The 14,717-nt window shown below is 44.3% G+C and overlaps 1 protein-coding gene across 6 annotated transcripts in view; it reads right to left on the bottom strand.

Moving 5' to 3' along the window:
- Positions 1 to 3,365: 3,365 nt before the first annotated feature.
- CAB39L (calcium binding protein 39 like) overlaps positions 3,366 to 14,717 on the bottom strand; it is an 803,103-nt gene continuing 791,751 nt past the window's right edge. For all 6 annotated transcript variants that reach the window (XM_069205367.1, XM_069205368.1, XM_069205370.1 and 3 more), the window contains one exon: positions 3,366 to 7,775. In XM_069205367.1, coding sequence (XP_069061468.1) covers positions 7,596 to 7,775 — 180 coding nt within the window. In that variant the 3' untranslated portion in view covers positions 3,366 to 7,595. The remainder of the gene's footprint in view (positions 7,776 to 14,717) is intronic.

Here is a 14,717-nt window from a genome sequence, read left to right as displayed (position 1 = left end):
ATGCTTGACTGTGTCACTGGAGTTCTGCTAACCAGAACTCCAGTGCTTATGTTCTCTCTGTTTAACAAATTTGTCACTATAGTTTAGTGATTCCAAATTCCAATTCTGATTGGCACACTAGAGCCCCCTTATAAGTCCCTAGTATATAGTACCTAGGTGCCCAGGACATTGGGGTTCCAGGAGATCCTTCTGGGCTGCAGCATTTCTTTTGCGACCCATAAAGAGCTCATACAAACCTTTCTTCAGGACTGCCACTGCAGCCTGAGTGAAATAGTGCACACACTATTTCACAGCCATTTTTCACTGCACTAGGTAACTTATAAGTCACCTATATGTCTAACCTTCATTTACTGAAGGCTAGGTGCAAAATTACTATGTGTGAGGGCACCCTTGCACTACCAAAGGTGCCCCCACGTTATCCAGGGCCAATTCCCTGGACTTCGTGAGTGCAGAGACACTATTATAAGCGTGCACTACATATATGTCAATACATGTATGTAGCTTCACAATGGTAACTCCGAATATCGCCATGTGAGCTGTCTAAGATTGTGAAATTGAACCCCCAATCCAAATCTGGTTTTGGGGGAGGGCAATTCCATGCACCCTAGGGGCTCCACCATGGATCCCCAGTACTGCCAAACCAGCTAAAGTTTCCACTGCAGCCCCAGCTGTTGCCACCTCAGACAGGTTACTGCCCTCCTGGGGATTGAGCAGCTCGATCCCAGAAAGGCAGAATAATGCATTTCCTTTAGCAGAGGGGTGTTACACCCTCTCCCACTGGAAATAGGTGTTACAGGCATGGGAGTGGTATCCTCCCAGAGCCTCTGAAAATGCTTTGGAGGGCACAAATGACCCCCAGTCCCTGCTCTGGCGCAAAACTGGACAAAGGAAAGGGGAGTGGCCATCACCACCCCACGGGTGGAGCCCAGAGCTCCTCCAGAGTGTCCCTGGTGTTAGTTAACTTGGATTCTAAGGTGTGGGGACCCTCTGGAGCATCTGAGTGGCCAGTGCCAGCAGGTGATATCACAGACCACTCCTGATTAGTGCATACCTGGGTAGGTAGCCAATCCCCCTCTGAGGGCTATTTAGGGTCTCTCCTTGGGGTGTTTTCCTCAGATTCGGTTTGCAAGAATCCTCCAGGACTCATCTGCATCCTCTGCTTCAGCTTCTGACCGTCTGATCGACCGCAGACTGCTCCAGGAACCGCTATAACTGCAACAAAGTATCCAGGAAGGCTCCTGTGACCTGCAACTTCAGCCTCAGCCAGCAACTGCAACAGTTTCCAAGGTGTGCACGCTCGGAGGACTCCCTGTCTTCACCATGCACCAGAAGAACCAAAGGAATCTCTTGTGGAGTGACGGAGTCACTTCCCTGCTTCAGCAGGCACCTCTCTGCGACGATGACCAGTACTCTGGGACTCCTCTCCGGTCGACGAGAGTGATTCCTGGAACACAGGTGGTGGACCGAAGTGACCCTGACTGTCCAAATTTGGTGGGGGTAAGAGCTTGCCTCCCCGTGCCAGACAGTACCCCTGTGCATCACGTCCTCTGCAGCTCCTTGGGCTTCTGTGCACTTCTTCCAAAAGTTCCTCGTGCACAGAGTAGCCCAGGTCCCCAGCACTCCATCCTGTGACGTACAGCTCTCTGAGTTGTTCTCCGGCGGCGTGGGATCCTCCTGTGTACTGCTGCAACAACCGCACTTTGCAACTCCTTTGTCCCCGTGTCCTGGGACTCCCGTGGGTGGTGCCTGGTCTTCTGAGGGATCTCTGAAGTGCTGAGAGCCCCCTCTGTCTCCCCAGTCTGAGTTGAGACCCCCAGGTCCCTTCTGGGTCCAGGCAGTGCCTCTTTGACGCAAAACAGGTACTTGCGTGAACCAAGGCTTCTTGGCGGAATCCAGCGATGCAAACAGCCTACACCCAACAACTCGACGTGGGACATCTCTTGCACCAAGCAGGAACCCACAGCTATCTTCTTTGGTGCATTTCTGTACTTTTCTTCCAACCGGAGAATCCACTTTTGCACCTTCTTCCAGGTGGGCAGGGGCTCCTGTTCTTCCTGGACTCTTCACCGACTTCTGGACTTGGTCTCCTCTCCTCACAGGTCTTCAGGTCCAGGAGTCCATTGTTGGTTGCTTGCAGACTTGCTTGGTTCTTACATAGTTCTTCATCATGACTTGTAGTGTGTTCTGAGGAAACTTGCTGTACTTTACTCCTGCTTTCCTGGGCTCTGAGGTGGGGTACATTAGTTACCTTTGGTGTTTTCTTACACTCCCAGCAACCCTTTACACACTACACTTGCCTTCGCATTACACTAGTTTAGTATATGGTATGTGTTGCCCCTAGGCCCACTGCAATCTTTTGTATTTTTCACTGTTTGCACTATTCTATGACTGTTTACTTACATGATTTTGGTTACTGGTGTATGTATTGTGTATAATACTTAACTCCAGTAGGAGGTATTGCCTCTAAGATATTTTTGGCCTTGTGTCACTAAAATAAAGTACCTTTATTTTTGGTAACACTGAGTATTGTCTTTTATTGTGTATAAGTACTGTGTGACTATAGTGGTATTGCAAGAGCTTTGCATGTCTCCTAGTTCAGTCTTGGCTGCTCTGCTACAGCTAACCCTATACAGCCTCAGCTACTAGACACTGCCTACATTTCACTAATAAGGGATACCTGGTATAAGGTGTAAGTACCTTAGGTACCCACTACAAACCAGGCCAGCCTCCTACACCCAGCACCTGGGATTAAAGGTTGCAGACTGCCACTCGGTAATACTGTAGTGCAGGGGTCACAGGCTGTGGGCAAAGGCACAGCCTGGTCCCTGTCTGAACCCTTGCAGCTCTTTTGGGAAGCAGATAATGATTTCCTAGCCAGACCACTGCCTGCCGTGGCCACAGACACCCTCAATGACTACCCACCCTTGCTTAACTTTACCAGCTGTTTAACCAGCTCATAGCAGGTGGTAAATGTCAGCACACTAATTTATGGAATTTGGGGGACTTGCCGATTTTTACCTGGTACTGCAGAATGAGTCCACATAGTTAATCCCCACTCTGAGTGCTATAACTCGTGAAGACCAATTTAGGTATGGGGATACCGACTGAATCAAAGACTCCAGTATCTCTGCACCTAAATCTGGTTACCTCTTAATGATGGCATTAGAGATTACCATAAATACCATTGGGGTTGCTGGCTATTATATTATTGGGTAGGATAGAGCCTATTCTCTGAATTACTGGTACTTGCTCAGGCCAAAAGATGTTCTATATAACTTGTTGCATACAAGGCATGACTAACATGTTTTCTTTAAGGAATAAAGCTAAGCATAAATGAAAATAATAAGAATAAAGAAGCAAACACAGTCAGTAACCGTGCCTTTAATATGCTGCAAATAGACGTTTGTAAGTACAAACTGGTAAGATAGATACTGATTTTTATACACATGGCATTTTTAAGAAAGAGCTTCACTCATTAGATTCCATCCCATTTCTAAGGTTCAAATAGTAAATATTTAATCTATTAACCTGCAATGGTTGTAGGGACATACCCTCACATTGCTTTGACTTCTTATGTTATCTTAAATATTTGCTGTGTAACAATGGTCAAAGACTTCAAAGGTCATCAATAGCGCACGAGGGATACATTAAACCCAAAGATGATTTTCTGAATCACCTGAGTGGGAAGGATTTCTAAAACAACACACTTACAGGAAAATAAATAAATGGCCCATCACAAAGGAATGAATAATAATGCAAGGTGAGACGAGAAATGGTCTCCACAAGATGTATACAGGTTAATATCATTTAGGGACAGGAAGGCAAATTTGAAAGTCTTAAACAGAACTTAAGTATTTGTCCTACGGAGAATTATGGTAGCCAAGCCAGCAAAAGCAACCAACAACTTAAATTGGCCTTGCCAGCAGTGTACACGTTTACTAAAGATTTTTTTATTTAAATGGCTGTAACAAAGTGCCCACTAACATGATATATTCCATGATTAACATATTGTAAACTGGAACCGGTCAAATACAGAGCAACACAGTTGTCCCTGGGTATAATGTATCCCTTTTGAGCCCTCCACGGGGAAACACCAACAATCACTAAATAAAACCCATTTCTCTCCCAAAACAACATTACACAAATACAAATAATTTTTGGTGTAGCCCTTCCTACCAGTCTTCAATTTGTGAAGTGCATGAAGTGCTCTAAATAACACGTATTCTATAATCCAATTTAATGGTAATCATTTTTATCCGATTTATAGGAATGAGCCAACTTTGCAAGATTCCAAACCGCGCACATACATATCGAGAAGGAATATTGGCCCGTCAGCTATCTAACAGTGTAACGTACTACTAAATCATGCCCTTCCGTTTGCTGTTGACAGGTATTCATCTAGCACATGAAACAGGAAGCGTCTATGAGCAGCGTGAGCATAAGATCAGACAGTTTGCATTGCAGGTCTGTGTAATTCCACACGTTTCATTATGGGGACCATCCTTTTAATATTGACTTAACAGAAAAATCATAATAGATTTTCTTCACACCAGTGAGAATATAACTAATGAGAAAATGATGAGCAAAAAGCTTACGGGATTAGTAATGGAATCTGAATCTTGCAAATGAAAACACATGTATTCAGTATGTACATAAATTGGCAAAAACGGTGTTGTATAATAAGCTGCTTAAATATTACTGAAAATATCCAAATTAAGGAACACATGGAGTTAAACAAAAATCATCCGTGAGATTTCTGATTCATAGTCTGGTTTACATGGTTAGTGATTAAAAGCGAGTGAATGGATTTTGCTTTTGTTTGCAGGAACTTTGACAATGTGCGCTTCATGGGTACACACCAGCCTTCATTCGGAGTTGGGCCACGCTCCTGCTGTGGTAATCTTGCACCAGAAATCACTAATACGACTGGCAAGTGTAATTTCGGAATGCACAATTTCCGCACTACTATGAAGTGTCCCTTTGTCAAAGGGAAATTTCCAGAAAAATTGGTGTTACTGGGCCATGTGGTGAGCGATTTGAGGTTTGACCTGGCTAATCTATCACCAGAAAATCACAACTGTGGTGGTGGTAGTGTCTTACTTAGAATGACAGTCTGACCTGTACCTCCTTTACCAGCAGAAAGAGGGTATCCCCTCATCTTCGAATCCAGGCCATAGTTTTTTAGTACACTTAGGGCATATTTACAAGCCCCTTGCGCCGCACTAGCCTAATTCTTTTTTTTTTATGCTAAGGAGGCCCCCACCGTGTGCCATATTTACAAAGTGGTGCAATGCATGTATTGCACCACTTTGTAACTGCTTGCGCCACATTATACCTGCGCTAGGTATAATGTATGCAAGGGGGGTCTGACGCAGGGAGGCCCAAAAAATGGTGCAGTGAAATTTACAAGACTCACTGCGCCATTTTTAAAGTCATTTTTAATGCCTGCTCAGGGCAGGCATTAAAGTGACGTTCCCATAATAACCTATGTTCCTCCCTGTGCTTTGTTGGACTAGCGCCATAATTTATGGTGCTCATCCAGCAAAGCACCACAATAGCGTGATAAATGATGACGCTAATGTGTGCCATGGTGCACAGTATAGTAAATACAGCGCTACCATGGTGATGTTTGGGGGGCACAGGCCGACGCAAGAAAAGTGGCACATCAGAGCTGACGCACCACTTTCTTGTAAATATGCCCCTTAGTACTGTAAACCACTAATAGATAAGCCAAAGGCAGATCATGCTGGAAGTGATAGGCAATACAGTACAAAAATAGATGAACCTTTAAAAAAGATGGCAGCCTTTTAAATTGAATAGTCGCAAAGACAATTTGAAGCACCCACCAATTAAGATACACTCTAGCTAGTAGCTTCTTTTTCCCCACTCCCATAAAATGGTGGTCTTAACAAAAACAGACAATCGTTCTAATATGGGAATTCTTACTGTAGTATGAGTAATTGCATAATTGACAACTGAAGTGGAGCAGGTTAATCAACTAGCCTTTTAGAGGAAGGTAGCGACTTCTGCGTCTCAGTGACTAATATGGAAAGGCTGGGTAAATCAGTATGGGATTTACAACATATTTGGAATGCTTAGCCAGCAGATGACTGCTGGAGTGCCTGATTTGCAATGAAAAGTAGAGCTTGTATTCACTGCAATTTGATTCCATAAGTGAAGAAAAAGGGAACACTGCTGGGGATGTGATTTGGGTGGGCATGCAGACAAGATAGAGATACAAGCCATATGTGTGATTGGATGCGGGGCAGGCAGGTTTATATCTAGGGTGGCACACACCCAGAAATCTCAGCTGCAAAGTGACTTGGAAGTGCCAGACTTTTTACCCTTAGATCTCAACATCTTTTAAATGTAAAGAACTCAACAAAATTACATCTTGGGTATATACTAAGATGTAATCTACGAGTTAGAGAAAAGGTCCAGAAAATGGGTAAATTCAAAGTATTTGAAACATTTTCAGCGTGAACTGTTAATACAAGCATGATGTGGGGGTAGTCATGAAAACTTCAGGGTGGTAGGATGGACAAGAGATCCAGATCTAAAATGTATACTCCAAGGAATTTAAGGCAAGGTAGAAACAACACACTATGGTAAGTTCTTCCCAGCACTGGTTTTCCTCATTGGAGAGTGGCATAGCATCTCTTGGAGCGAGGCAAAGGATAACCTAGTTGCTAATTGGAAATAAAGATTTTAAAACTGTATGAACTTGTATTTGAAAATAAATGTGGTTTACAGTAATTCACTAAGGTGTGAGAGAATGGCACGATTGCCTTTAAAACATAGAAAGCCTATGTATATACCACCCCGCATGGAGGACAGAATACCTGGTAAGTGAAAGAGTGTAACTTAGTTTAAAGAAAGAGAATGGCTAGTAAAAAAAAGCTTTACACTTGGTGATATCGCCCTAATCGGAATGTGCACCATTACCAATGAGAAGAAACCATCCACCTACCATTCTGTATAGCATTTTTTGTGGACTGGACAACGGACATTATAGAATGAGTTCAACTGAGGGATCTCACTCACAAGCAATTCCTGCAGAACCAAGCAAATATGTGGTTACACAGAATAGGACCGGCAAGTTAAAAATGCATAGTCACTCAAGCGCCTACAATCCTGATTGCCCCAGGACTGGAAGAGCTGCCAAAGGACAACCTACTAGAAACAAAAAAAAACTGCAGAATTCAAGGCAAGACCAAACCTTAAGGCTGAAAAAGACCACAGAATGCAAAAGGCTAGTGTGAGAAACAATCACCATACTATAAAACCAGAGTTTTCTATTTAATGGCAGCTCAGCTCTGCCGGAAAAATAAATTATTGCAGATCACTGTACAAGCGAGGACATTGACATATATGTTGTGCCTTGCTAGAATTACTTTTTAAATTCACATTATTCAGCACAACTTAACGAAGAAGAAAATATCAATTATGTTTTTTTAGTTTTAATATAAAACCCTTCATAGCAGCAATTTTGCTAACCTAAAACAGATAGGCACAGGAGATGCCTTATTTCGCTTGTTTTTAAAGCCGCTTATTAAGTGAACTGAGATTATTGCTTGCACGAAGATAGAGAATTCTTATGCGGTTGGCTTTTTCAAGTCACGAATTTGTTTGATCAAATAATTTTTCTCATCGGAAAACTGTTCATCATCTGTCCTTTCTTTCTGGAAGGTGCTCAGAAAATCAATAAGCTTGGCCTGGTTCTTCAATAGGATATCCACGATTGGCTGTGTTTTGCTTGGATTGGCCACAAACACCTAGAAGGAAAGCAAAGATAATTTCAACAACATATACAGCGATGACATGTGATAGTTATGTCAACGAAGTAGACTACAAAACAACTTTCTGAGCTGCTAATAAAGCACAGCCATTCACCAATTATAGGAAACCAGCATGACATTCTCACTCTTAAATCGTGTCTCCTCCTCATTCTCAAACGATGGATATCCCTGTAACCTAATGATGAGAGCAGAAAGTCTTTCCAAGTGTAAAATTCAGGACTCAGTGTGTCTGTAGTGTCCCCACAAACAACATACAGACTTCACCTCGTCTGTGTGTGCAAGTCCACGAACCAGTTCACTTTTTTTTCTACTGAACGATGTGGATCAAAAACTGCTTTTCTTGCACTCAGTAAATTCATTGCACTTGCCTCAGCCCTGGCACTTTTTAGATCTTTTCAAACCTGTCTTTCCGCCATCGTCTTCTTCCACCGCAGGTTTTCTCGTGCTCAACCACTTCATTGAACTTGGTTAGCACTGGCACTTTTTAGGCCTCTTCAAACACGTCTTTTTGCTATCGTCTTCTTACACCAGGGATAGCTTATGCTGCAACTCTCTGGCATTATGCCATGCACATCATAACACTTCTCTGCATATCCTTTCTGTCTCAGGCTTAGTCATCCAGTCCACACCTGTATTCTGTGTGCTATTACTGTCACAAGATCTCTTCAGAGCAAGGTTGCATGATCCCTTAGGAGATGTTGGATTTCATGATCAGGCAGGATTAGTAGGCAGTAAGTAAAGGGTCTCAGAAACCAAGCATAGTGCATGTTTTCTTTCTGTTTGTGAGGTATTGAGGCATCCCCACCTTACCAGGGACCACCCCATCCAACTTGGCCATCACTCATTGGCCCAATTTCGTAAGACAGCTGAAAGTGCAAGGTCATAAAACCTTTTTCATTTTGTACCAGACAACTTCTTCTAACCAAACCATGTGATTACGGGAAAGGGTTTGAAGCATCAAAAGCTGCATGCCCATGGAGGACTGAACCCTGACCTGCACTCAATATTCCTTTGCACTGTCAAATTGAGCCTAGCTCTTTGAAGTGATAAGTCGCTGTTGCACTGAGGAGCTGGGCTAGCTTCTCATTCTGGGCACAGTGTTGTGGGCCTGCTTCACCTAGAGGCCAGTCCAGCCTCACTCCACGGGTGAGGATCAGAACAGCAAGACTTGCATCAGTGATCTGAGTTGAGCTCCATCTTTGGATGAGCCTGTATCACAGCCCCCACATGATCAGACAGGACAATCTCCTGACTCATTCTGAGCTTGCAGGGGGTAGTTAAGAGGGAGTGCATTGAGCACTGGGACAAGAAGTGCAGGAGGAAAGTCTCCTAGTTTTTGGACTTGCCACACATCCTTCTTGAAACACAGAATACTCAAGAAGATGTGAAAGCTTTGAGAAGCAATGGCCCTGCAGTGCTTGCTTCTTTGGACATTCAATCATCCACTCATCTTGGGAAGATGACTGAGACTAGCTGTGCAAAGCACCAAGATGTACATATCTCAGGCACACTCACTACTGATTCATGCCTAGCTCGTGAACAATCCCACAAGTTTCCTTAGCTCAGCCACAAAGCTATTAGGAGCATGACTTAATGAAACAAAGTTTGGGTAGAAAGTCATCTGCGATCGGTGTGGCAAAACCCCTTGATACAGCTTTTCGAACCCTCCATTTTTCATTCTCAAAGGTCCACATTTAAAAGCAGTAGAAACAGTTTCTGGTCCCACCACAAAGTTACATGATATCCACAAACTGATTATAGGAAATCGCTCACAAACGGAGAGTGTTGGAATGATCAAGAAGATAACTTTATACATATTACTGATATCATTTCACGTATTTGACCCCCACTTGAGATATTTAACAGTTTATCATTTTCAACCATTCTACTGAATGGTATTTTAGACTGTAAATAATACCCACATCCAGCATTGTTAATATTTGTATTTTCAAAGTTCTCCATCCACACAAGAAACAATCTGCAACATGATTACATATTTGTCTGGAGCAAACTAATTCAAATTTGAATTAGAGTGCTCCAGACAACTATGTAATGTTATGATGGGCCTTGGTTGATGGCAATTCCCACATATACTCTTTCTTGCAGCAGGAATGTTTTCTGGTGTAGCACCTTTCCTATTTTCAAATTGATCAGTTTGTGTGGAGCGTTTGTGCAGGTTGTTTGTTCTGCTGCTGCAAATTGTAATATAGTTTGCTATATGATATTGGGTTAAAAAACAACACATACCAGCTTTAACAATATCATGAAACAAGATATCAAAGCACTGTGCAGTCAATTATATACTTACATCAGGAACAACATAGTACCATAGGAGAGCATGGTAGACCAAGAGTTTTTTTTTGATAAACCGTATCTTATTGATTTTACTAGGAAACAAGGCAACAGAGCATTCAGAAATAGACTTTTCAGGTAATGAAGGTTGTCTTCCTCATATTCCACAACAGCAGCCATCACTCATTCATGTGCGAGTCCATAACAGTCCTATCTTGGCATGTTTCCAACTTCCTGGCAACGTGTTTCTTTAGGATGACTGGCCATGCCTATAATAGTGTGTTCCCCACAAGTGCCTTTTAGGTCGGCCATGGTTCTCAAGAGAGCTACTTTGAATGGGTGTCAGATCAACTGGCCTAGCCAGGAACTGGATTAACACTTGTGCAATAGCTCGTTAATAATGTGTGACTTTAGGGCACCCCACCCAGGTGACATGGAAAAAAAAAAAATCAGCATTAGGATCCGCTCCGTCTAAATATGAAAGGGAAGAGAGCCTACCTGCATGCCAGAACTGGCGTGGTATGAAGTATGCTGTATGCAAGTATTTGAGTTGGACTAGCCATAGGCTTTTTGAAATAGCAACGTGCCAGGGTAACATTCTGGCTGCTCACCATTCTACCTCATCAAGGGTTTCCATCCAACCTTACTATTTCTCCTTGAGTGCATCAAACCTGTCTTCATTACTAATTATCAGCAAGCAATACACCTGGGATATTCCCCCATGCCCAGGGGACCCATCATGATTCTGGCCTGTAGGTGACTGTACTCTTGGAGTCCCCAGTCACCTCCAAGTGGACAGCGAGAGCACAGTGCAGTTGTGGATATGTATAAAATTGGAATCTATTCAAGTTGAACTGTTTTTGAAGGTCCTGAAAGGACTTCATATGTGATACCTGCCATATATCTCCCAGGGTCATGATGCCCATTTTGCCCCACATGCTAAATCCCTGTAGTTCGGAGGAATGAGCAAGCCATCATCCCCACCACAATGGAGTCTGCTGCCTCATCCTGCCAACCCGGCCACTACTTAGGGTGGCACACCTGTTACATTTTTGCGATAGAGAGAGACTACCTCCTGCAGGTAGCCTGGGCACATGGCCCTTTTGTTGTGGATAATGCAAAGGTTCGCTCTTTCCAGATTTTACACTCCAGGTTCAGACGCAGAGGCAATCATTTATGGCTGTGATAAGAATTTGCATGATCTGGGCTTGATTTATTCAGGCCGAGGACAAGGTACTTTTCTTTTACTGAACTGTCTGCGGCCTGGTATTGGCTGGAGATGTATGATTCACAACGGTACGTACTGTGGTCCTGGAGTCACGGATCCAGCGATCAAGGTACCAGGGAACCTTGCAACCCACTGCTTCCCAACTGGCACTGGAACAGTTGAGGTCAGTGGAGACTGCTGCGTCATTAGTGGCTCCCCTGTTCCTACTTCACCAGACAGCCCTAGTTCTGCCCTAGGGACGATGACTCTACACTCCCTGGGAGTCACCCCAGGTTCCGTGGACGACATTGTTTAGCGCTTCTTCTATCATCAATGTCTCCCTGGTGGTTCTGTCATCTTTTATTATTTTATTTTTTTATCTTGCAGCTGTATGATGTGGTTGTGTGGCTTTTCTATCCGGTTGTTTATTCTGGTATGAGCATGTCCAATGGGAGCGGGATGGCGGGAGGCCTATTGGTTGTGTTACCCCGTGTTTCTGCCAAATCCCCCAGTTACTGTTACCGTTCCTTGGTTGGTTCTCCCATCTGGATGTCATTTTCCGTAATGGACTTTGTTACCATGTTGACTGGCTTTTGGCTCCTTCTCAAGCCTTTTACTTCAGAATGTTTGGACAGGAGGATCGGGTCTCTCAGTCCTGGGAGGGGGCAGGGATTTGTTGGTCATTTCCTATTTCTGAGTTTTTCTTTCTTTCCTTTTTTCCTTCTATTCATGTTTCTCAAGCAGGCAGGGTGAGACAATGAGTATTATTGACTTAGGACAGTGTGGGATGAGTGATATCTGTGCTGCAAATGTGGCGTGTAGTCAGTTGGCTCTATGTTTGGAGATCTCCTAAGTATGACAACACAGTTTAGGGCAATTACGTGGAATGTCCGTGGTTTGCCCTTCCCCACTAAACGTTATAATGTACTTGCACATCTGAAGCTGCGTGGCGCCCTCATCGTGTTTTTACAGGAGACCCATCTAGTTGAGTCTGAATGCCAAGCTCCTAGGGGGTGCTGGCTAGGCCAGCTCTACGTAACCTCCTATTTGTCATTTTCACGTGGTGCCCTTAAAGAGATCAGGCCTGGCGTCCCTTTTCAGTTACAGAGGGCCGTCATAGATCCAGAAGTTCAGGATGTTTTGGTGCTCTCCGCTTAGGTTACGGGATGTGGAGCTCCTCAATATATATGCAGCCAATGTCGACCATCTGGTGTTCTTATCCTAATTGGTTCCTCTGCTTATGCCTGTGGTGCCTTACTGGAGGGTCGTTTAGGGGAGGGGGGGCTTCACTCAGTGGAGGACTTTTACTTGAATAGATTGCACGCCACCGCATGCTACACGCCGGTGTGATCAAGCTTGTGGAGGCAACCCATATATGGGCAGACCAGTGGGACTTAGTAGACTGCTGGCGAGCTTGCAGTCCTGCTTCACGTGTGTATTTTAACTGCTCAGGTCTTCATGATATTGAGGTCTGGCTTGATCGGATCTACACTTGTCAGGCACTTAATGGCAGGGAGATAGGTGCGGAGTACCTGGCAAAGATATACTCTGATCATTCCCCCACCCTATATACTTTTCAGTGGTCTGCTCCCCAGCCTGCCGATCCTGCTTGGTGCTTAGATCCGGTGATGTTGGAAGACTAAGCCTTCAGGTTTTACTAGGTGACCAGATTACTAACTTTTGGCTTGATAATTCGGGTTCAGCCTGTGGGTGTTGAATGGGAGGCCATAAAAGTGGTGATTAGAGGATATTGCATAAGCGGGTGTGAGGTCCCAAATGTGCTCAGATATACGTCAGCAGTAGACAGTGCTAGACCGTCTCCCGCAGTAGCAAGAGGGAACTCCGACTGGGAGGCAAAGGGTTTTGGAAGAATGGGAGAAATTATTTATATTGGTTGAAGCATTTTGACTATAAAGCTTTTGAGGCTAAAGCCCAGGCAGACAGAGATAATTATGAGAGGATGCTAGCTTGGCTCCTTCAGCTGGAGATAGGAAAGACACTATACTCCAGGTACGTGCCTCTCTGGGTCGGAAATTGTTCACTAAGGCCGAATGAGCCTTTTTTCGCCATTACAGCGAGCTGTGTTCGGCAGAACCCAGGCTCGATGAAACAGCTATACAGGACTATGTTGCAGCATCTTCTCCTGTTTCGCTTAGCGATGTCATTGCTGAACAGTTGGGGATATACATCACTGAACAGGAAGTTCGGGGAGCAATCAAGGATACTGCTAAGGGTAAAGTACCCGGTCTAGATGGGCTTCCTGTAGAATTTTATGGCATGTATGCTCCAGTTTTCGCACCTCGGCTCGTCTCCCTCTTCAACAACTCTTGCATGCACAACTTTCTTCTTGCCTCTCTTCTTGCCTGTCTACGTGAGGCGGCTGTTGTGTCACTCCCCAAGAAAGACAAAGATCCTCTTCTCCTTGATTCATACCGTCCACCTTCAATGTTGAGCACTGACTACAAAATTCTGAGCAAGATATTGGCCGCCTGCCTACTCCCTCATGTGCACTTTGGTCCAAGTTGACCAGTCAGGTTTTATCCCCACTCGCAGTACTATGCCGAATGTTAGGCAGCTCCTTCTTGCTTTAGATCAATGTGAGAATTTACCAGGACAGGCGTTGGTCATCTCAGTAGATATTAGGAAAACTTTTGAGTCACTTAGGTGGGAGTTCTTATATGTGGCCATGTGTGGCATGGGCCTTCTCTTTGTCTGCTGGACTAAACTCATGTACATCTGACCAATGGCTAGAACCCATACAGGCTCCCTAATCTCTGAATCGTTTGTGGTGGACCAGGGCACCCATCAAGGCTGTCCATTGTCCCCACTACTTTTTGCCCTTGCTGTGGAACGGTTGGCAGGACAGTTTGTCTGGGCAATCATTACACTGGTTTATACAGCTGCAGTGATTGTAAGTACATTTTGGTATATGCAGGTGACATGTTACTATACTTAAGGGGAGAGGACGGAGATATACAAGGAGTGGTGACAGACCTGGCTTAATTTGGTGACATTTGGGGTTAGAAGTAAACCAGAGTTAATCCCGTCTCTATTTGCTCCGGGAGGATACACCAGTAAGCCCGCCATCGGCACCGGCGATAGAATGGGAACACACTATCCATTATTTCTGGGTCTCTATGTATCGGTCTCCTGCACTATTGTTCAGTGGCAATTATGGTTGTGTACTTTCTGGCCTTCATCGGTCAGTAGCATTATGGACCACAGTGCTGCTCTCTGTAAATGGCCAGATAGCAATTTCCAAGATGCTTGCCCTTCCCGGTCTCCAATATTTGTTCACAGCCCTCCCACTTGAACTACCTTGCAAATTCTTTTGTGAAGTGGTGGCCTCTCACTGTCATTGTAATGAGGGGGGAGGCTTGCCATCAAGTAGCCCTATGGAAACTACATCTTATGGTAAC

The sequence above is a fragment of the Pleurodeles waltl genome, chromosome 8 (genome assembly GCF_031143425.1).
Source record: "Pleurodeles waltl isolate 20211129_DDA chromosome 8, aPleWal1.hap1.20221129, whole genome shotgun sequence".
Taxonomy (NCBI): domain Eukaryota; kingdom Metazoa; phylum Chordata; class Amphibia; order Caudata; family Salamandridae; genus Pleurodeles; species Pleurodeles waltl.
This window is presented reverse-complemented; position numbering and strand designations above follow the sequence as displayed.